The sequence below is a fragment of the Babylonia areolata genome, chromosome 3 (assembly GCF_041734735.1).
Source record: "Babylonia areolata isolate BAREFJ2019XMU chromosome 3, ASM4173473v1, whole genome shotgun sequence".
In the NCBI taxonomy this organism is placed as follows: Eukaryota; Metazoa; Mollusca; class Gastropoda; order Neogastropoda; family Buccinidae; genus Babylonia; species Babylonia areolata.
In genome coordinates, this window is record NC_134878.1 from 43,414,667 (window position 1) to 43,438,666 (window position 24,000).

The 24,000-nt window shown below is 47.9% G+C and overlaps 1 protein-coding gene across 19 annotated transcripts in view; it reads left to right on the forward strand.

Annotated features, from left to right (window-relative positions):
- LOC143279998 (uncharacterized) overlaps positions 1-24,000 on the forward strand; it is a 431,093-nt gene that overhangs the window by 303,932 nt on the left and 103,161 nt on the right. For 17 of the 19 annotated variants that reach the window (XM_076584413.1, XM_076584420.1, XM_076584415.1 and 14 more), the window contains 2 exons: positions 559-11,484; positions 14,364-22,997. In XM_076584413.1, the coding sequence (XP_076440528.1) occupies positions 559-11,484; positions 14,364-22,997 (19,560 nt within the window). The remainder of the gene's footprint in view (positions 1-558; positions 11,485-14,363; positions 22,998-24,000) is intronic. The other 2 variants (XM_076584425.1, XM_076584426.1) reach the window with 2 other exon arrangements.

A 24,000-nucleotide genomic window follows, 5' to 3' on the forward strand; every position in this document is an offset into this window, starting at 1 on the left:
ACTCACACCACACCACACCACATCAAATACACACACACACACTCTCTCTCTCTCACTTTAATACTTACTCCACCACAGTGCATATTACTCTCACTCTACTGTGCAGATGTATATACATGCCTCAAATTATGATTTCTTATGAAGTAGAAAAGTAAAAAGAAGAAAAAAAAGAAACTGTGTTGGAAATTTATTACAATTTAACATGTCTGCGTGTCTATTGGTCTGTTCCTGTCTCTGTCTTTGTCTCTGATTTTGTACAAATACATATGTGTGTGTGTGTGTGTGTGTATGTCCACACGCATGTGCGCATTGTGTGTTCTGTATTTTGTTTTATTTTTTATTTATATATATATATATATATATATTTTTTTTTTTTTTTTTTTCTCAACGTCTGACTAAGCGTGTTGGGTTACGCTGCTGGTCAGGCATCTGCTTGGCAGATGTGGTGTAGCCTATATGGATTTGACCGAACGCAGTGACGCCTCCTTTAGCTACTGATACTGATACTGATATTGATGGCCATCTTTCTCTAACAAGTACACTCATGGACTGTTTCAGCTGGACAGGGCAGAAGAGGTTCCCATGCTGCGAACATTCCGTGCAGAGCTGGCCATGCAGTCCTCCACACTGACAGAAGAGGACCTGCAGGAGTTCTTCACCCAGGTCCATGACTTTGAAGGGTATGGGACGCAGTCCACCTCCCGCTTTGGTGCCACTGGACAGAGCTACGTCAGTGAAATGACCATACGACCAGAGTTAGTGCCCTCAGAACGAAACCTGCCTGAGCAGACGTTTCGCATCAGTCTGCTTGGAGCCCATCAGAGAAGTGAAGAGAGAGCGACAGCGGGGGCGTCTGCATTGACACAGCTGTCCATGTCTCTGCAGGCCATGCAGCAACCAGCAGTGGTGACGGCGGCACGCACGCAGCAGACAGCGCAGGTGGCTGCTGACCACCAGCAGACGGTGGTCACCGTGCAGACCACTGATGTGTCACCCAGGGGCCAGATCCTGAACGTGTCCGCTGTGCTTGACCCTGTGACCAACAAGAAACTGACGCTGGTGGAGGCCTTGAACTCTGGGCTGATTGATCCTCAGACACAGAGTTTTTACGACCCAAGGAGTCGTCAGAAGCTGTCTCTAGCCCAGGCGGCCAAGAAAGGTCTGGTGGACGAAGTTCTGCACAGGCAGCTCACCTCACCCTGTGGGCTGAGAGACCCAACATCCGGTCATGAACTGTCCCTCATTGAAGCCATCCAACAGGAGTTGTACAACCCCCAAACCAACCAGATCAAGGACATTCAGGGAGGAGATTTTGTGTCCGTGTCTGAAGCTCTGAGCCGTGGCATCATCTCCGAGTCATGCTCTCGTGTGCTGACTGGTGACTCTGTCAACCTGACTTCTATCACACAGAGTCAAGCGCGGTTTGCCAACAGTGAGCCACTGTCACCCCAGACCTCACTGAGTTTGGGTGAAGCTGTTGAGAAAGGTCTGTACAACGCCAAGACAGGACAGCTGACAGACCCTCTGACTGGAGGCAAACTGACCCTCCTTCAGGCTGTGGACAAAGGTTACATCAACCCCAGCTACCGGGAAGTGCTGGACCCCACCAGAGACAGTTTTGTCACTTTAACAGAAGCTGTAACCAGTGGCATCATTGATCCAGAACAAGGTCGCTTTCAACACAAGGTGGCCCAGCAAAGTCTGCCTCTGGACAAGGCAGTGCAGGAGGGGCTGGTGAGGAAGCCCACCTCTTTGGCTGACCTTGTGCAGTCTGGAAGGATGGCAGAAGGGGGGCGTGTCTTTGATAGTGCCACAGGCCAGATGGTCACCTTCAGGGATGCCATGGAATCTGGCTTGGTGGACAAGGACAAGAAATGTATCTTGGATCCTGAGACCAACGATGCAATGAGTGTGGCTGAAGCCATGAAGAGAGGGTTCATGACACCTCAGGGCAGTTTCAGGGAGTCCAGCACTGGCAGAGCTGTGTCGGTGTTTGAGGCCCTCGAGAAGGGGGTAGTGAAACTTGTCAGTGAAGATGTTTCTTTCGCTAAAGCAGCAGTGGTGGATGCATCCACCAACAGTGCAGTGACTGTGGCTGAGGCCCTAAAACGGGGAGTTATCACTCCAGGAGGGACATACTTGGACAAAAAGACAGGGCGAGAGCTCACCATACAGCAGGCAGCAGACCAGGGCTTGATCGATCGCTCCATGGCAGACGAACTGACCAAGCCCACAAGCCTGCGCGATGAGTCTGGCAGAACTTTGTCCTTCCTGCAGGCTGTGCAGAAGGGTCTGGTGGACCCCCAGCAAGGTCTGCTGAAGAACCCCAGGACCGGCACCAGTCTCACTTTTCAGGAAGCTTCAGCACAAGGTCTGGTGTCTGCAGATGAAACTGTCAGCTTGCTGGGTCTCATCAGCCCTGTGATGACCTCCACCACCATCTTAACGCAGATCCAGCCTTCCACCCAGACATCTGTCACTTCTGTCACCTCCATCTCCATCTCGGAGGCAACATCCCGGGGCCTGCTGGATGAGAGGACAGGCCAGTTCACTGACCCCACCACAGGCAGGACCATGCTGGTCGAAGATGCCATTCAGGGAGGTCTGCTCAAACTGTCCTCCCAGTGGCCAACCCCCTCACAGCTGACCATTGGTCTGGATCAGACAGATGCAATGGACACCAGTGTCACCACCACAAGGACAGTTACAGAATCAGTTACCACAAACATATCAGAAAGCACAAAATCCATGGTGAAAGCTTCAGATTCATTCATCACTGACATGTCCGGCGGAACCAGAACAACCATTCCAGTCAAGCCAGGCTCTAAGAAGTTCGAATCTGGATTCATGACAAAGAAAGACTCAGAATTTGCATTCACCACAACCACTCTGGCCAAGCCTTTGCAGAGTCAGTCTGTGATCAGTGAGACTAGACACATCACTGTGGAGTCTGTCATTGACCCCAGGACTGGGAGAGAGCTCAGCCCAGATGAAGCTGCAAAGAAAGGACTGATCGACTTGAGCCAAGGCCTGTTCTGCAACAGTGTGACAGGAGAGAAGATGCCGCTGAATGTAGCTATTGAGCAAGGTCACATCAAGGCAGTCACTGGAGAGAAGAGCGGTGACATGCACACCATTAAAGAATCGCGTGCCTTCTCCATCACAGGGGTGATCCATCCGAGAACTGGTGCCAAGATGACTATCAGCCAGGCCATGCAAGAAGGAATTCTGGATCAGGAGAAAGGAGTTTACTATGGCCTGGATGAACTGGACCGATTCAAGCCCATGCCTATAAGTGAAGCCATTGAGAAAGGCTTTGTCATTGCTGAGGATGCAGGCATCACCGTGTCTGGGGCTTCAGATTATGTTCGTGAAACAAAAACCTTCATTCTAAAGGGGGTCTACCATCCTGTTAGTAAGAAACTGCTGTCCTTGCCTGAAGCTATCGCTGCTGGTGTGGTGAATGAGTCTGAAGGGCTGTACATCAATCCCGTGACTGGTGAGGCAATACCTATCCACCAAGCCATCGAAAAGAACTTGATGATTGCTGAGCTGACGTCTGTCACAGCTGAGACAGATGTTGATGTGAACAAAGTCACCACCACCAAGCTCACTACACTTTCAGTGACTGCAGTGGTGGACCCCATTACAGGCAAGGTCGTTTCTGTCACCAAAGCCATTGCTGAAGGAATCCTGGACCAGACCCGAGGCCTGTACATCAACCCTCAAACTGGAGAATCCATGGCTTTGAGTGACGCCATTGACAAACGCCTCATTCTGGCCCAGTCTGCTGAATCCATGTCTGAGGATCCACTGGAAAGGGCAGAAATTTCCAGCATTCATATCACTGATGAAACAGAACATTTTGAAGCAACCTATTTGGAGGACATGAGTTCTGAAACAGTGACTTTAAGCATCCAGAGTGTCATTGACCCTCGGTCCATGGAAATGGTGTCCTACGACGAAGCGGTGAAGTCAGGAATTCTGAACATCAAAACGGGCTCTTATGTCAACCCTGTCACTCGTGAGTCTATGACCATCACCACAGCCATGGAGAAGGGGTTGATCCATGGAGAGGTCACCTCCAAGACACGTGAAGAGGACATCATGCGGAGCGTTGTCACTGCAGAGCATGTGGATTTCCCTATCGACAGCATCACCTCAGTGGTGGACAGCAAGACGGGCAAAGAGATCTCCCTCCTGAAAGCTATTCAACAGGGAATCATCAGCAAGGAGAATGGCACCTTCCTGGACACTAAAACTGGACGACAGCTGGATCTCCAGGAGGCCCTAGACAGAGGTCTGATCCATCAGTCCAAACATTCTGATGCTGCTCAGCTGGAAAAGTCCATGGAGGAAGAGGAGGCTCTGCAGGCACGGCTGTTGACACCCCGCTCACCTCATGACCCAAACAAACCCTGGTCCAAAGTGGACATGGAGGTTGAGAAGACTGTGGTCATGGATGAGTCCACACCCTCAGGACCAGCATCTGAAGTACTGCACTACACCACAGACATGGAGGAGAAGTCCAGCTCCATTCCAGAAGCTCCAAGAGCGTTGGGGCTGTCGTATGAACAGGCTCTGAGACTCGGCATCATCAACAGTCAGAAGGGAACAGTCAGGGATCCCACCACAGGAACTATCATATCCCTTGACAGAGCTATTGCTGTTGGAATCATTGATATTGACAAGCCGGCAGTGACTGACCCCTCAACACAGAGGTCATTAACTCTGAGTGAAAGCATGGACAAGCAGATTGTGAACCCAGTGACAGGAAAACTGGACATGGACAAGGCCAATGCTCAGGGGTTCAGCAACATCAAAGACACCACACAGGTGCTGCCAATGAATCTGCTGGATGCAGTTGCAGCTGGACTGTTTGATACCAAGACCAACAAGTTCATGGAGCCCAAATCGGGACAACACTACAGTTTACAGTCTGCACTGAACAACAATATTGTTGACGGTTCTCTGATCACCGTCAAGAACGCCTCGAGAGGAGAGAGGGTGGTGTTGAAGCAGGCCATCAGAAAAGGCATGATCAGTGGGAAAACAGCCCAGGTTCTGGACAAGCAAAACAACCAGTGGCTGTCGCTGCCCCAGGCCATACAGAGGGGCTTTGTGCAGAATGCTGTGGATGAGGAAGCGGGCAACATGACAGATCCACATAGTGGACAGCAGATGGAGATCAGTCAGGCTATCGCCAGTGGAGCCCTCCCCTCAGAGAACATCACTGTACTGGACACCAGGACTGGGGAGCAGGTGACCATGGATGTGGCTTACCGCCGAGGTCTGGTGGACAGGAGTGGAAATGTGCAGGACAAGATGACTGGCCAGAAGACCTCTGCTCAGGATGCTGTCAAATTGGGGCTGATGGCAGTGGTTGGAGCCCCAATCCTGGCCGGCAAAATGGTGGTGGATGCTATCAGAAGACAAGGAGATGAACCTGATGGTATGAGCAGCAGCAAAGTGGTCCCTTCAGACAGGACAGGAGTGACAGACGGAACGGGAGTCACGGACAGGACCATCATCTCACAAAAGACAACGTCCTTCACAGAGAAACGGTCAGATTTAGACAAACCTTCAACAACCATTGTGTACGCCCGGCCTGGTGACCAGATAACACCTTCCCCTCCTAAGATTCAGGTGGACCAGCACATAGAAACAGAAACTAAAGTCCTCTCCCCACATAGCCCAGGTTCTCCTCTCACACAGAGAGGAAGTCAGGACTTGATATCCACTGTTAAAAAGAGAGAAGTGGTGGAGAGCAGTGTGAACGGACAGCATGAGGTTGCCTCAACACTGGTAAGTGGAGTAGTGGGCCAGTCTGTGGCCATCAGCTCTTCTCCTCTTTCAACTACGCTGCACACAACCAGTGTACGGGAAGAGCGTGTGGTGATGGGTTCTGTCTCTCCGCTAGTCTATCCTAGTAGCACTGACTCTGTTCCTGTGTCTTCACGGTCTCCTCTATCAGACCGTACTGTGTTAACCACTTCCAAGCACCTCACTCCACAGGACTTGGACATTGACTGGACCTCCAGTTCTGTCACAGTGAAAGCCACAGGGGAGAAAATGAGTGTGGCCCAGGCTGTGCAGCAGGGACTACTAGACTCGGAGACGGTGGAAACTTTGGCCATCAGTTCTGCAGGGTCTGCCACCTCCTCCAGCATTCACATCAACTGGGACAGGGCTGAGGTTACAGATACGTCTTCAGGGCGGACCTACACCATAGACGCTGCTGTGAGCCAGGGTCTTATTGACAAAGCTACTGCCATGGCACTGAAAGCTGCCACAGACCAGAACGTAAGCAGCCCTGATGTAAGAGAACAATCAACGGTCAAAACAACCACCGTCATTCGGAAACAGACACCAGAAGGGGTGACAGTGAAACAAACAAGCACAATTGTGTCTTCTGATGACACCAGCAGTGATGTGACTTCTGTCAGGTACATAACTGTACCAGAAGAACGACCGTACACACTGAATGATGCTGTGGCCAACAATCAGTACATTCCACAGACAGGACAGATCATGGCACCAGGAAGCAGTCACCCAATGACTATCAATCAGGCATTACAGATGGGTGTCATTGATGGACAGAAGTCGAGCATTGTTGACCCAAAAACAGGGCAGAAAGTCACCTTGCTGCAGGCTATTGATGACCGCATTTTTGACCCTCATGCTGGTCAGCTGGTACACTCGGATAGTATGGAAAGAATCACTCTGCAAGAAGCTTGCTTTGAAGGACTCATCCCTGGAACCACAGACTCTGACCTCCAGCCCCGCAGCCCTGTCCGACAGAAGGTGGTCAAAGTTTCTGTTGGGGCACTGACCTTGGAGGAGGCCATCAACCGTGGTCTGGTGGATGAGGACAGTGGCACATTCCATGATCCCACCACGGGGGATGTCATATCTGTATCCACTGCCATCCGCATTGGACTTCTCACTGACACAGAGGCTCCACCAGGGTTACCCAAATTTTCCAGTCTTGCTGCTCATCCCGAGGTGGATCAGACCCAGCCTGTTCATTTTGAAGAGAGAGCAGTGCTCAGACAGAAAAGCAGCAGACGAACAGAGCCTGATCACCGCCTGTCCTTTGCAGAAGCCCTGGACATGGGCTACATCAACCTTCAACAGCAACAGTACACTGATCCTAGTTCTGGCACTCGCATGGCCATCTTGGATGCTGTCAGAGACCAGCTGTTGGATACATCTACCCCTCTCAACAGAGAAGACACTGAGGGCATGGACATCCCCACTGCTGTTGAACAAGGGTGTATGGATGAGGAAAGTGGCATGTTCAGAGACCCTCACACAGGTCGCGAGATGGTCTTTGAAGAGGCAGTGAAGAGTGGCAAGCTCAATCCCAAGTTCACCATGTATGAAGTCAAGTCTGGTGAGATATTCAGTGTTGAGGAAGGGCTTGATGAGGGCAAGCTTGATCCCAGAACAGGGAAGTTCATTGACAGAGAGAAAAACAGAACAATGACATTGCAAGAAGCTGCCAAACTGGGAGTGATAGCTGTTGTAGGTGCACCATTTGCAGCGGCTGTGGCAGCCAAAGACTCACTATCATCAATGTTTGACAAAGGCAAAAAAGTTGGTGATGAGATTGACCGGCCACCTGGCTTTACATTCCAAGCAACAACAGTCAAACAGACAGCACCAGATACGCTAGAAGTCACCCAGCAACAGCAAACCATTCCAGAAAGTGAAAGACCAGAAGCTATGAATCTTATGGAAGCAGTGTCCAGTGGGTGCCTGAAGTCCAAGACTGGCATGTTCCGAGACCCTGTGAAAGGTGAAGATATGACACTGAAAGAAGCAGTACAGCGTGGCTTCATCCGGGGAAATTCTGCCAGTGTTGTTGATCCTCAGACTGGTCGGAAAAAATCCCTGGACCAAGCCTTGAAAGACGGAACCATGGGAAGGACAGGCAGAGTTTCCAGTCCCAAGACTGGCGCACCCATGACTCTGGAGCAAACAATCATTGACGGACTACTTCTGGAGTCTGTTGAGACACAGCAACCAAATGCTTCCACCGTTTTCTCCAAGACCACTAACAAGATGACTGTGAATGCTGTGGCTGATCCAATCTCAGGAAAGCCTGTGTCTCTGTCAGAAGCAGTGCAGAGAGGAATCCTTCAGCTTGACGATGGATCGTATGCTGATCCCAGCACGGGCCAGAAGATGACAATACAAGAGGCCATTGATTCAGGACTGATTGATGCCACTGTTGTAGACAAAGTCACCACAAAAGAAGAGAAAACAAGAGCAGGCTTCACAGCAGATGTTTCCTTTGCAGAAAGAAAAACGCTGAAAGTTCAGTCAGTGAGGGACCCAAGAACAGGAGGCAGTATTTCCCTTTCAGAGGCTGTAAACCAGGGTATAGTGGACAGAGAAGGAAAACATTACACTGATCCCGTAACGGGAAAGACCATGAGCTTAGACACAGCTGTACAAAAACAGTTGGTCAGAACATCTGCTTTGGAATCAGAACTTATCACTGAAGAGAAATACCACAAATCTCAACAGAACACAGTCACACAGACTACATCCTTCAAGATTCAGTCAGTTGTTGACCCTGCCACTTCTCAGGAGATCCCCGTTTCTGAGGCTGTGCAGAAGGGAGTCCTCAATGTTGCAGGAGGAACTCTTCACAACCAGAGGACTGGAGAAACAATAATGGTGGGTGAAGCCTTGAAGAAAGGCCTGTTGAAGGGCAAAGAAATGAGCCCCAGCCATGTAGAAACTGAAGCAAGTAAGGTCAGCCCTAGGCATGACAGGAACAGTGTGTATGATCCACAAGAGCAGGAGTTTGTCAGCTGGACTCAAGCTGTCAACAGAGGCCTCATTGACGAGTCTACTAGCACATACAAAGTCTCCGAGTCAAAGAGCATGTCTTTCTCCCAAGGGGAAAGGGAAGGTTTCATCAAGACCCAACAGACCTTGCAACCTCTGAGTGTCAGGGAGAAGAGAAAGTCTTTGGATATTCTGTCGGTGTATGACCCTTCCATTGGCAAAGAAATAACTGTAACTGAAGCAGTATCCAAGGGCTTACTGAACTTGGAGAAGGGAATCTACATTGACCCCACTACAGGCATGACAACACCTGTCCAGCAAGCCTACCAGAAAAATCTCATCAAAGGACAGACTCCTTACAAAGAGAGCTCATCGGAGTCCGTGCAGATTGGAGAGTTCCTTGTCAAGTCAGCAGTGGACACAAATTCAGGACAGCTAATCCCTGTTCAGGACGCCATCAGACGTGGCATCATCAACCTTGAGGAAGCCCTGTACTGGAACGTGAAGAAAGACATGACAATGCCAGTGGCAGAGGGTGTGAAGCAGGGTCTTGTGATTCTGGAGACAGAGATAGCGTCTCCTGTGCTGACATCTGTTGTACAGAAATCCATGACCATCACAGCTGTTGTGGACCCAGCCACAGGAGATGAACTCCCCATGGCAGATGCCATCAGTAGAGGTGTCTTTGATCCAGACCAAGGGGAGGTTGTCAACACTCAGACAGGACAGCACATCACCATTGACAAAGCCATTGACTTAGGATTGATCAGTGCAGAAGTTGAAGAGGGCCACAGAGCTCAGGAGCTTGTGATCATTAACGGGCTAATGATAACCGATGTCAAAGACCCAAAGACAGGTGAATCCATCACCATGAAACAAGCCATTGAAAAAGGAGTCTTAGATGAGAAGAAAGGTCTGTACTTTGATGCACCCTCCAACTCCTACATCCCTGTGCGGGAAGCCCTGAAACAAGGACTGATCGAGGGCAAAGAGGCTGTGGAGGCTGGACTGTCGGAACACAAGAAACAGGACGATAAGCACGTCAGTGTCAGCAAGGTGATGGACCATGCCACAGGCCAGGAGGTGGGTTTTGAAGAGGCAGTGATGCGAGGCCTGGTGGACCAGCACTGCACTGTGTACAAAGATTCCCTCACTGGGGAGAAGATGAACATCGAGGAGGCCATGAAACAAGGGCTGGTTGCTGGCACTGTGAAAACGTTCTCCAAGACACAAACCACCACCACTCAGCGGAAACCACTTGGAACATACAACATCACTGGCATGAAAGACACCAAGACAGGCAAGAACATCTCAGTGGAGGAAGCTGTTGAGAAAGGTATTCTGGACCCAGAGGGCAAAGTAGTGGACACAGAAACCGGCCGACCTGTCCCTTTAGCTGACGCCATCAAACAGGGGCTGGTGTTCACAGAGAAGGTAGAGAGAAGTTCATCAGGATTGGCTGCCAGCTACCCAGCTGACAGTGACAGACCGGGGATGCCTTTTAAAGAAGCCATGGAGAGGGGATACATCGATTCATCCACCGGTACTTTTTTAGAGCCAAGCAGTGGCAGGCGGTACACCGTTGATGAAGCAGTTCGGACAGGACTGCTGCTGTCGGTGAACAACAGGCCCTTCGAGTACAAAGGTCTGGTTCAGGAGGGGATGACGCACAGCTTCCAGAGTGCTCTGAGCACTGGTCTCATTGACCCAGAAATGTGCCTCTTCCTGGACAGCAACACTGGGCGCCACATCTCCCTGGAAGCAGCCCTCAGCAAGGGCTACTTGTCTCCTATCGCTGGCAAGTTCGGAGGGAGAGCTGTTGGGGAGAGTGTGGTCATGCTGAAAGGGGGGACCTCGCCGTCTGTCACTGCGCAACTTGATGAATTTGTGGATCCCAAGAACGGAGAGAAACTGTCCATGTCTCAGGCAGAGAGCAGGGGCCTGGTCACTGTGACCAAATCAGATGATCAGATCGGTATCTCTGAGGCATTGCAGAGCGGGCTAGTTGACAAAGACACGGGACTGTTCCATGACCCAGTGTCTGGTGACGCCATTCCTCTAGACGAAGCCCTCCTCTGTGGGTTTGTGTCTTACAGAGACTCGACAAATGGGCACCAAGAAGAAGAGAACCTCCCAGCCATTGAACACATTCAGAAGATGGGGCCATCCCGTCTGTCCATGTCCAGTGCTGTGGCTTCAGGCTGTATTGACCCTGAACAAGGGACCTTCACAGACCCCAGCAGTGGTCAGACCATTTCTGTCATTGAGGCCCTGCAGCATGGCATCCTCCGCCCCACCCTGTCCATCGCTGAACCCTCACCTCCCTCCTCCACTGACCACAAGCCCACCACCCCCTCTCACCAGTATGTTCAGATCACTGAAGGATCCCCCCTTGTGCCCAAGAAGGGCACTGTGATTGATCAAGATGGCCAACTGATTTCCAAGACTTACACGGAAGTTACCACCACATCAGGAAGCGCCGTCTACACCAGCAAACCTGGCTTCTTCATCGACTCGTCGGGTCAGGTTGTCAACACTAGCACCGGAGATCGCATGTCTATCTCCGAGGCTGTGGCGGCTGGCATTGTGGACTCTGACATGGAGCAAGCTGTGAGCAATGTGCAGGTAACCGGGAGTGAAGTCCCCTCACCTGATAGCAGCTCCTCGCCGTCGCCGTTTGGTGTGAGTATTCTTTCTTGTTGTTTTCTGCTTTTTGATGTCTTGTATTTCTTGCTGTTTGTTTTCTATCATTTCTAACTCTGTTTCATCTTGCTGTGCTTCTTGGTTTGATATTTTTTTTATATATTGTGATAGTTTGGTTCCACTTTTCTTATAGCTACAGTTTTACTTTTATATCTATTTTCATATTTAATGGTATGCTTTTTTGCATTTTGTAAATTCAGAAGAGAACAGCTTTTACAATTTCAGTTTGTAAATTCAATAGTGAACAAATTTGCTCTTTATATATTTAACAGCAAATAATTTGCACAAAGTTATGAATTTGTACTTGTAGAGCTGCACTGAACTGATTGTTTTATTTTAACAGTAAATAACATGTCACAGTTTTTTTCCCTAAAGATTTCATGACGTGTTGCAATACATAGTCTTCCACATGAGTGTGTGCATGTGTGTGTGTGTGTGTGTGTGTGTGTGGAAGAGAGGAAAATAGAGAAAATCTCTGGGACAGAGATGCTCAAAACATTCCTCCAAACCTTCATCTGCAAGTGTGCTTATATTGCCTTGACTTTTCCAGCTTAACTAAAATAGTAAAATGAAGGGAAAGCTTTGTCTAGATTCTAACCACAAACAGAAGTTTAGATTTTAACCATAACTGGAAAATATCTAGATTTTAGCCCCAAACAGGTCTAGATTTTAACCACACATGGAAGAGCAGCAGAAGTTTCTCTTTGGAGTCTGACAATTCCTTTCACGAGCTTTTATGTATCTGTAATCAGTATGCAACAAAGAGTGGAATACATACTGAAAGAACAGAACACAACAAGCACATGTGTCATATGTATATGTTTTTCAATATTTTTATTTCAGGATTTTATGTATATTTAAGCGTACTTAAATTATTTAATTAGACTGCATGTTTGGATTTTTGAGTAAACAGAAGAAATAATGCTTGTTGAAAGTCTCAGTGTCTTATTCTTGTGTGTGTGTGTGTGTGTGTGTGTGTGTGTGTGTGTGAGAGTGTGAGAGAGAGAGAGAGAGAGAGAGAGAGATTATTAGTCATATTTACATGAGTGAAACATGTTGAACTAAGGATTTGATTCTTACTGATATTTTGTTAAAAACAACAGCAAAATATTAAAGAATTAAATGTTTACTGAAAATTGCTTGTCTTTTTGTGCACCGTTTTGTTTTTGCTTGAAATCTTTATCCTATTCCTTTATTGACCATCTTCTGTGTGAATTTTTGAAACCTCAAAACGGCAGTTACATATAATTCTCTAGTACAGATTAGATCTCAATCTCTTTAGTCTTTATATCTCATTCTTTGTTTACCCTGTTGTCTCTATATTTGCTTGTATGTCTTTCTGTCTCTTTTCTCTTCATTTCTCATTCTCAGTCACAGTTGTTGTTTTTTCATGTCTGTCTGTCAGCTTGTCTGTCCATCTGTCTGCTGCCTATTTGTCAGTCACTCTGGTGTCTCTGTCTTTGATTCACCCTCATTTCTGTCTCCCCCTCTCTCCTTTCCTTCATCCACCAAACCATCTACCCTGCTTTTCATTTTCTTCTGTCATTCTATCATGTGCATGTTTGTTTCCATCCATCTTGATCTTCTGCCATTTGACGTTATGTGAATATTTATGTATACATACATGTGTATGTATGCTTGTATGTAAATGACATTTGAGATGACAGAATGTCACCCAAATCCCTCCAGAACAATACTTTGGCCTAAGGCTGACCGGAAATCAGTCGTTTTAATGTTTTTGCCTATTTTTAGCTTTCTCTTTGGTAAAGCGAATCAAAACTGTGCTACCAGAGACCCTGTTTTAACCTTTACTTGGTGGCAAATTTTGGCCTTTCATGAATAAACTGCTTTGAAATGATAGGTGGAGACCTAATTTGGGCATTGATTAAGTGTGACAGTTGTCATAACAGCTACCATAGAAAAATAATAGAAATGTGTTTTTCCATCTACAGGTGAGCAAGGAAGAATACTATGTCTTGATGATTTTATTGCACCTTTATGTTGAAGAGACTGCTTTTTCATTACACTTACAGTGCAATGTATGTTTTACTGCACATTCTAATTAGTCAAAGAAAAATTATGGGTTATATGCCTGGGTATAACCTGGTCACCCTGTCACCCATTTTCACAATAGTTGCCCTGAACATATCTACCTATATATATATATATATATATATATATATATCTATTGATCTATCTATATCTCTCTGTCAGTCTGTCTGTCAATAGATCAGGTGATGTAATTATGTCACATCATTAGGAATATTTTTTTGTAAATTCAGTTTTCACCTAGAATATATATGTTAATACTTTGTGTGCTCATTTCATTTGCTCTTTGATACGCTTCTTTTTGCTATCGTACAGATTTCTTCTTCTTCCATCTCCTCTCCCCACTCCCCCTACCCCCAGTGTATTTAACAGATATTGTCTTGTTCAACCAGTATTTTTGATGTTATTAGGGCTTGATGTATTTCCCAGTGTCTGTTTCTGTGGTTTTGTTTGTCAACGTTTTATTGTAAAATGTGGATTTATTTTGGTTTGGTCTTTTGTTTTTCATACACTTGTACATGAAGTCATTATGCAGAGTGAATAAAGCATACATGCAATAAGTGTGTGATGAATTCAGATGTTGACTGTGACGTATAGTTTGAGTGTAAGTGAAAGAGGAGGGGTTGATTTTATTGATAAGATATTCACTGATTTCTTCTTCTTCTTATTATTATTATAACTGATTGATATCATATATATATTATATATATATATATATGTTTATTTATTTTATTTTTTGAAGAAAAGGCTGTGATGGAGAGATGGGTCTTGCTAGACAGAAATGACAAGCATGCTGTACATGCTTTCAGACCCAGGGTGATCCAGTCTTCAGGGAGAGTCAGCGGGCAGGAGAGCCTGAACAGAAAGGAGGTGGAACATCAGACAGTAGTGTTAGTTATGATCAGCTGTCACCAGCGGCTGTGAGAAGGAAGGCAGGTGAAACTAGGGACACTAACATTAACTGTAGCACACTTCTGTCCTCTGCTCTGCTTTCGGACAAGAAGGTAGATTCACAGCAGGGTACTGTATCCAGCAGTAGCTCTTTGCTTCCCTCTTCTTCTTCTTCTTCTCCACATTTGGACAGGGTAGTAGAAACGAACGTTAACAGTAGTGCTGGTACTCAAGCCTCAACATCCACAACAGTGGAGGCTGGTTCTAAACAGGTTTCTCAGCCTTCCGTGGTGCAGTCTGTAGCTGGAAACACACAAACAGTTCAGGGAATAAGTGGCAGTGGAGCAGAAATTCCTGGGCGTGAACTTGAAAAGAAAAGTGTGAGTAGCCAGCCATCCTCAGATTTGGAGAAATCTCAGACTGGAGAGAGCAGTGTAGGCAAAGGAGGTCAGCTTTTTACTGCAGCATCCCCCAAGATGGAAACAAAAGATTTCAACAGTGATGCCATTTCGTCCCTTTCCGGGGAGGGAACAGCTGACTTGTCTAGCCCAAACATTCCACACTCTTTGGATTTGAGTTTATGTAAAAAGGATGAGGAAAGTTCTGATGTCAGATTTATTCTTCCGTTGGCTGAAAATGTAGATTCCATTGCACCATCATCTTCCATCACTCATTCTGACACTTCGCTATCTTCAGCCAGGCAACAGAAAGAACCCTTCAGGACCAATCTCCCAAATGGTATTGAAAAGCCTATTAGTGATACTCAGAGTGGTAAAGAAGTTGCGGACATTGAAGGAAAAGATAAGAGAGATGAGCATGATCCTGAACAGAGTGTTCTATATGAGTATGTAACACAGTTGTTCAGCAACTTCTGGGATGACAGCTTTGAGCGAATGATTCATCCGAGAAAAGGGACAAAACTGGGCCTCCAGGAGGCGCTTGGGGTGGGTCTTATTCCCAAAAACATACGTGTGGTGCAGTTCCAGGGAGAGGAGCCTGTGGGCTTGATAGAGGCTGTGGCCTCCGGTCAGGTGGACAGGAAAACAGGGAGAGTGGTCAACATGAACGATGGGTCGGTCGTGTCCCTCCAGGAGGCTTTTAGACAGGGGGTGTTTGTGGTGGACAGGCCAGGTCTGGGCTGTCCTGAAGCCAATCAGGCCCTGGCCACCCTGAAGAAAGAACTTGGAGAGGGGCTGCTGGAGAAGATTCGGTCTGGCCAGGCCAGCATGCTGGTGCTCTTTGGAGACCGGAGAACAGGGAAGAGGTACAAACTGCATGATGCTGTGGCACATTCCCTCCTGAATGTGGACACTGCCCAGGTGAAGGACACTGTGTCAGGGAAGTGGTTTTCCTGGGAGGACGGTCAGCGAGCGGGCATTGTGTGTGACCCCCGCAAGCTGTCACTGCACCAGTTGCTGCTGTCTCCCCACTTTCATAAAAACCTGGAGAGCTTCTCAGATCCTTCAGGCGAGAGCATCAGGCCATTGACGCTGGAGGAAATGATTGAGCAGAACTTTGTGGAAACTTCCAAACTGGAGGTGTATGATGCGCTGACAGAGAGCTGGCTGACTGTGGAGGAGGCAGTTGACAGCAATGTTTTGGATCCAATCCAGAACAAATATTTTCACAAAAAGATCGGCAAATTCATATCACTGCATGATGCTGTGGAAAGCGGCCTGATTTGTCCACAGCAGTTACCATGTGATGCTTCTTCGCCTTCAGGTGAAGGACATGTCAATGGTTTGACACCAGAAAATGTGGCAACTTTCGACACCAAAGAATTTGGAGAAATCAAACTTCCAGTTTCGTTGTTTCATGCATTATCATCTGGAAGAGTTGAGACAGAAAGCAGTGATATTATTCTGTCAGGTGAGAGAAGAATGTCTTTTGAGTTGGCGTTTGATAAAAAGCTTTTGCAAGTGGCAGACTCGTTCATTGTGGATCGGTGCACAGGGGTGGTGTACTCCTTCCAGGAAGCCATTAACTGTGGTCTGGTGGAAGTGAAGACAGGCAGTATCTATGACACAGTGACGGGCAAGAAGCTGCCTCTAGCTGTTGCCAAAGACCAAGGACTGATCCGAAACACTCCACATCCATTGCTTCCCCTGTCTCTGGCTGCTGAGGTTGACTTGTTTGACTTTGAAGAGAAGAAGATCCGACATCCGGAAACAAAGCAGCCTTTGACCTTGACCCAGGCTATCGCTGAAGGCATTGTGGACCCGTTGTCCCAGCTGTCCGTTCCCTCGGGAGGAAAGATGACTCTGCAACAATCAATCACTGAGGGACATCTCAACTTGGACACATTGGTGCTGACTTTTCCTGATGGGCAGTGCCAGTCACTGCAGGAGAGCCTGGGGCTGGAGCCAACAAAGGAGCCAAACACGTACGAGTTTGGTCGCAAGATGAGCCTGACTCTGGATGAGGCTATTACATCAGGCTTGTATGACCCTGTGTCTAATTCTGTACGGTCCAGAGAGAGTTATATCACTTTTGCCAAAGCTCTTCAAACAGGCATGATCAATACAGACTCTTTGGTGCGAGATCCTTACAGCGGAGACATCTTGTCCCTCAGGGAAGCCTTAGACAAGCGGATCATTGACCAGGATTGTGGAAAAATGATAGACACCGAAGGTGTGCCTGTGGCTCTCAACTTTGCCATGGAGAAAGGTCTCATTCTGAAATCCAAAGCACCGCTCAATCTTTCCCTGTCAGAAGCTCTGGATGAAGGACTCTTCAATGTAATCTCCAATCAGTTTCTGAACCCAGATTCTAATGAGGAGATTGATTTTTTCACCGCTCTTGACCAAGGCATTCTGGATACAGAATTCATCCGTGTTAGAAACACACTGACAGGGGAGATTGTGTCTTTTGACACAGCTGTTAAAGAGGGTCTTTTGGACATCCAGAGTGGGACTTGTATCAACATGGAGGATGGGGAAGAGTTCTCCATTGTGGATGGAATGGACAAAGGAATCATCATAGACACCAGCAGTCAGCCAGGACTGAATTTTGAAGAAGCATTTGATGAAGGTATTCTGGACATCGAAACATGCACTTTCAAAGACCCTTATGGACAGTTTTCCCTCAACCTGAAAGATGCCATGGAGTCAGGACTATTGAACAGATTCTCCATCTCTGTTCGAGATGTGAAAAACAAAAGTCTGCTGTCACTGGATGGAGCAGTTAGTCAGGGTCTGATCAATCCCTTAACTGGGGCTTTCAAAAAAAGTGAAGATGAAGAACTTGTTTTTAAAGAAGCACTTGAAAAGGGGGTAATCTTTTCAGATTTATGTGTGCCTGACAAAAGTTTGATTGACACAGTGAAGCAAGGACTGTACAATCCCAAAACCTGCAAATTCACTGATCCAACAACTGGTAAAGTGCGAAGTTTGAGAGAGATGGTGTCCGATGACATAGTGGATCCCAAGCTGGTGCTGGTGTTGGACAAAGGGTCCCAACAGTTACTGACTTACCAGGAAGCCATGGACTGCAAAATACTGGACGTCAAGAGAGGACTGATTGTTGACACAGAAACCGGGGAGCTGCTGGACTTGAAGGAGGCCATGGAGCGAGGACTGCTGCAGGAGAACCTGGGCAACATCGCCGTGTCACTCAAACAGGCAGTGGACACAGGACTGCTGCATAAAAGCCATGGCAGGATTGTGGACCCTTTGTCCCGCAGACAACTGGTGGTGGAAGACGCCATCAGCATTGGTCTCATTGACGTGTCCAAACTGTTGGTGAAGAACCAGGACAAGGACCTCTACCAGTTCATCGAAGAGTCCACGAACGATGGAATAGTGTTTGTAGATGAGGACAGCATCGTGTATGCCAGGTCAGGGAGTGCTGTGGATGTTGTGACGGCTTTCAAAGAGAACCTGTTGGTGGAGATTCCCCAGAACGGGTTCCTGCTGGGGGATATTCTGTCCTCAGGTCTGTATGATGAGGTCCACAAGAGGTTCAAAGATCCACTGACCGGCAAGACACTGACACTAACAGAAGCCATCAGTAGCGGCGTCATCAATGCAGAAATGCCTCAGGTGGCTGTGCCAGGTCTGGGGAAATTCTCCTTGCAGGAGGCCATTGATAAAGGTCTGATTGACCCCTACACTGGAGACTACATAGCACTGGACAAACCATTGTCTCTCTTTGATGCCATCCTGACTGGAAGAGTCTCTGCCCTGAGTGGATCATTACCAGCGCTCAAAAAAGAATCCAAAGAAACAAAGGGGGGAGCCCTGAAATCTCTCTCCTCTGAACCAGTTGCATGCGAGACAGACGACTCTGGGCTAAAGCTTGGCAAAGTCCTCTCAACTACCGACAGAAATGCTAAGAGAGTCAAGTCTCTCAAAGCATCAGACATGGAAGTTCTTCCAGGAAACAATGCAGTTTTCCCCAAGCAGGGAGCAGCCAGTGAGGTGGCAGACAAGGGGAGCAGCCATTCCTCTCTCAGTATCCGAAGCATTGAGACAGATTCAGATGTGGCAGACATGACATCAGACAAGCCTGCTGCCAGCAGAATGACAGACAGCATCACCTCATGGACTGACAGTCCTCAGAGTTCTGTTTGTGATGACCAGACAGATTTCAGCCAGCCTGATGTCCCCTTTTCAGCCCAGCCCTTGTTGCCCCACATGAAATGCCATTCAGCCAGTAATCTCCTCGATGCAGCCACTGAGAGCAAAAGAATGAGTCGCGACTTAGAACTGGCATCTCCCAGTCTGGGTGAGCTACACACAGCCAGCATGATGCACACTGACAAGAGCATGACAATGTCAGACTCTTTGATGGAGATCCACAGTACACGCTGGAACCCTCCCACAGATGAGCTGTCAGCGTCACTGGACTCACTGATACTGGATGCAATCCGCAAGCAGCACATTGAAGAGAAGCCTATCCCGCTGTTTGACATCATCAAATACGGCATCTACGATGAAAAAACTGGCACTTTTCATGACCCGGAGACAGATGAGATTGTGGGGCTGAGTGAAGCAGTGGCGACCGGTCTGCTTGATGATTCCCAAAGAGAGGTGATCAACCCCAGCACCAGACAACCAGTGTCACTGGCTGAAGCTCTGCAAGCTGGGGTCATTGACGCTGAGAGCTGCCGCTTTGTTGATGAGAGCACTGGCACCAGGCTTTCGCTGCAACAGGCTGTGGATGTGGGGCTCATCTTCAAAGAAAAGGAATCCAAACACAAAGCTGTGGAGATCTACCTGGAAGAGGTGCTGCCAGACTCCACGTCCAGTGGCAAGAAGAAACTGGAAGAGGCCTTCAGTAATGGCATCCTTCACAGGTCAAACTCTCAGGTCATTGACCCCGACAGCATCACTGGGATCACGCTTCGCAGAGCTGCCAGCCTGGGTCTGATCGATGTGAAGACCGGGGAGTTCAAGAACCCTCAGACAGGAGAGTGCATGACTCTGGCCCAAGCTGTGGAGAAGGGCTTCATCCTCAGTCCCAAAGGCCTCACCCTGTACAATGCTGTTAGTCAGGGTCTGTATGTGGAGAGCACCGGCTTGTTCATCAACCCCAGCACTGGAGATCACAAGACTCTGCATGACCTGATTCAGGATGACGTGGTGTCGTCCCTGTGCCCCGAAGTGAAGGACCTCACTCAGGACAGCATCATCTCATTAGGGGAAGCCATAAAACGTCACATCATCGATGACCAAGATGGCGTGTATCGGTGCAAGGACAGGTCGGTGAAGTACAATCTGATGGAGGCAGTGGCAGCGGGTCTCATTGTCAGCACCAGTGCACGTGATGGACTTTCTGATGTCTCTCGCAGTTCCCTCTCACCATCCCCTGTACCCTTCTTCATGGAGGGCGGTAACAGTCACTCTCAGTCAGTGTTTGGTGATGGTGTAACACCTTTCAAGAAGTCACTCTCAGATTCTGAACATCCAGTGAGGTCACGGTGTCTGTCACCCGCCCATGCCTATTCTGCACACAACCTAAGTTCACATTCCAGCGCAGCTGTCAAAGAAAGTCAGACCAGTCCACATGAACCAGACAATCAGCCTGCTATCTCAGATGGTGAACATGTTGCTGATGCAACCAGTGTGAGCAATGCAACCCACGGTGAATCTAAAAAACATATCACTGATGATTCCTTGCCCAAAGCTGACGATTCTGCAGAGAAGCAGTTTAGAAAGGCACAGAAGAAGGAAAGTGAAGAACCCCAGGAATCAAGCCAAAATTTGTTGGATATCGACAAGAAGACAGACAGGGGAAATGATGAAGAAATGCTTCCTGTTGCTGGCACCAAGAGAGGTGCTGTTAGTTCACTAGACAGCTCACTTGATTCTCCAACTGCAGTCAAGCAGTCTTATAAGACCACTGTTTCCCCAAAGGGAACAGACAATTTGGCTGCTGATCAGACTGAACCCTCAAATACAGAAATTGCTTTAACAAGAAAATTAACACTGCAAGATGGAAATGACGTGCTTCCCAGTGTTGAATCACAACAGCCAGGTCAGTCACAAAAAGATCTTCAGAACCAGAAAGCTCTGCCAAGTCTTGATGGAGGTACAGAAGTTTCAGCTGACCAGACAACGATCCAGGTTAGTGACAAAGAGAAGGAACAGCCCGTGGAGCAGCAGAGCACACAGTCTGATGTTCCCGGCAAAGCTGCCCATTTAGTGACTGATAGCACACTGGCACAACAGTCAGAGGATGACTGGCAGGCTTCATTGACCACCACAGACACACAGACAGCAACTTCCAACACAGTGAACCAGCCTCTTCCATTAGCAGACACGTGGCAGGTGACAGCTGCTGGGCCAGGTGTTCTTGTGGGTGATGGGAAAGTCCAAGACAGAGACCTGGCAGCAAGTCCTCACAGTCAGCCATCACTGACACAGGCCCACCAAAACCTGCAGTCAGGCCTGGAAATAAAATCCAGATCTGAGTTAGCAAAAACTTCAGAAGAACCACAAAGATTTCTCTTGGGACAAGAGACATCAGGGCAGATTTCTACAGAACAGTCCTCAGCAGGAGAGTCAATCAGAACAGGTGAGACAAGAAGTCAGAGGCCAGTAGAGGAAGAACTGGTTTCTGATGAACAGAAAGGAAATCAGGATGAGTATAAACCAAGCACACTTGGTAAACCGTCAGAGCACAAAGTGCAAGAAATAGAGAAACCTTTTAGATCAAGCAAGGAAACAGCACCTAATAGTTTTGAAACAAGGGATGACAGGACACAAGTGACTCTGTCTGGAGCCGAATCCTCGGGTGACAGTGCAGGCAAGCCATCAGACAACTTACAGCCAGGACTGAAAGCTGTAAAAAAGACTGAAGACATGGCTGCAGCACAGTCACTGGTGAAGGAATCTGGTCAGTCTGCTGGAGAACCACACCCTCCACTGACGTCGCCTATTGAAGCTGAAGACATGCTCACAACATCACTGTCCATCAGTAGTTCAGATCAATTGCCAGCCAGAACACAGCCTCAACGTACACTCACATCTACACAGAGTAAAGACACTGCTTTATCAGAGGTAGGTGTCAGTGACTCAGACAGGCCAGAAAGAACACCTAGCAGTCTGAGACCTTCCGCAGAAGTGTTGGTCAGTGATTCCGACAGGCCACAGAGAACACCCAGTGGCCTGATGCCTTCTGAAGACATTGCCGATTCTTTTACACTCAAATTGACTTCCAGCAGTGAGCCTGTTTCAGGATCTGTTCAAGGATTAAAACTGCCAACAGAAAGTGAAGACAAGCTAACTCCAACAATTTCAGTTACACCTTCAAGACCAGATCAGACAGGGTCAGAAGTGCCCACAGAGAAAGGTGACAGTTCAAAGGAACTGGAAAGTTTCACTCAACTTGCTAAGAAACCACCTGTTGATACATGTGACCAAAACAGCATGAAACCAGTTGTTGCTCAGCCAGAATTATCATCATCTTCAGAGGAGAACGCAGCGAGCAGCATGAGAGAAAAAGCAACGGCTGGTGACTCCATTGCTCCAGAGAGCACAGTATCTTCCCAGCTAGACCTAAAACCAGCCTTGGAGAGTCATGACACACTGAAACCAGGGCTGTCAGTCAGTGGTTCAAACAAACCTTCTTTCATGCAGTCCAAGTTGGGGCAGAAACAACCTGCCTTAGGAGTTAGCGCTTCTAAACCAGGAATACCCGACAGTGACTCTCAGGTCACACCCCCATCTGCGTTGAAACCGTCTACAGAAGGTCAGGACATGCCCATTGCTGGGGTGCTGGTGACCTCATCAGAGGGTCGACCCTCACCCAAGCCCAAACGTCACCAGAGGGTTCGCTTCAAGGATGTGGGCCCTGAGGACACGGACGAGTCCAGCAGCACAGCCACCACAGACAGCACAGACACAGTGGAGGGTTGGACAGACGACCTGGCAGGCAGAGCGGCCTTGAGGGCCCGTGTCCAGCACAAGGGGCTCTCGCTGGACACGCTGCAGGTCAGCAGTCAGGCAGACAGCGATGCCAGCACCCCTGAAGCTGAGGCCCAGAAGTTGACGGACATGCTGTTCAAGCTCAATCTGAAAGCTGGGTCCACAGCTCGGGAGCGTCGCAAGGTAGGCCTGCATGGCCCTTCAGCTGTGTCGTACCAGTCTTGTGGCATTGCGTGAAACGTCCCAGCATGCCTCCATGCACAACCGACTTGCTTGTCCGTGCCTGAATGAGGTCCAGTGATGATGATGCCTGGTGTCTTTGAGTGGGACCTTGTGGCGTGCTTGTTGTGGCCCCGTGACATGCAGTGCCGTCGTGTCTTGCCTGACTTCAGTGCACAGTCCTGTGATGATGATGTTGCTGCACTGGGCATGTCCGCCTTTGCACTTGGTGTGCTTGTTTCTTCTTGGATGGCATCAGCGTAGAGGAGACCGCGCTGCTCCAGCATGCTGTGCATATAGTGCCAAGTTTGTTGTGGTTGACACGCTCGTTCTTGAGCTGCTGCTAATTGTGTGCAAGTAGCCACCAGTTTTAAGTGATGACTGCATCTTGGATTCCTAATTAAAAAAAAATATTAAAAAATGGCAGCTGATATTCAGTGACAGTCTCTGCCAGGGTGCCGTGTCATATCTAACAACTGTGTGTGTGTTGATAACACTTAGAGATGGTGTATTCATGCTAATACTTTTTGGCAGAATTAATATAGAATAGGTGTGCATGCCATGTGTCTAAAATTGGAGAGTTTTGATTGCTTTTCCATGGAAAAGATCAAGTTTTTTAAGGGAAATAATCATCTGGTGGAAGGATTTTCAGAGTTAGTTTCAGGCATGCTTTTCAGTGGCCATAATCAGATGTGATCTAATTAGCCATCTTTATGTATACATTAGTGTTGTTTGATTTTATTTTTCATACTTGCATTTTTTAGATAAAGAGAATTTAACACTTGTCCTGTTGGCCACCATAGTATGTAGTTTTGTTTTGTTTTGTTTTTTGTTGGTTTGTTTGTTTGTTTTGTTTTTCCTTTTCTGCTGAAAATGCATTCACATTATGAAGTGTTTTTGTTTATAATGCTTCTTTGTTTTCTCACAAGGCAAGACAAACTGGTAGAAATAAAGCTCAAACCTGTTG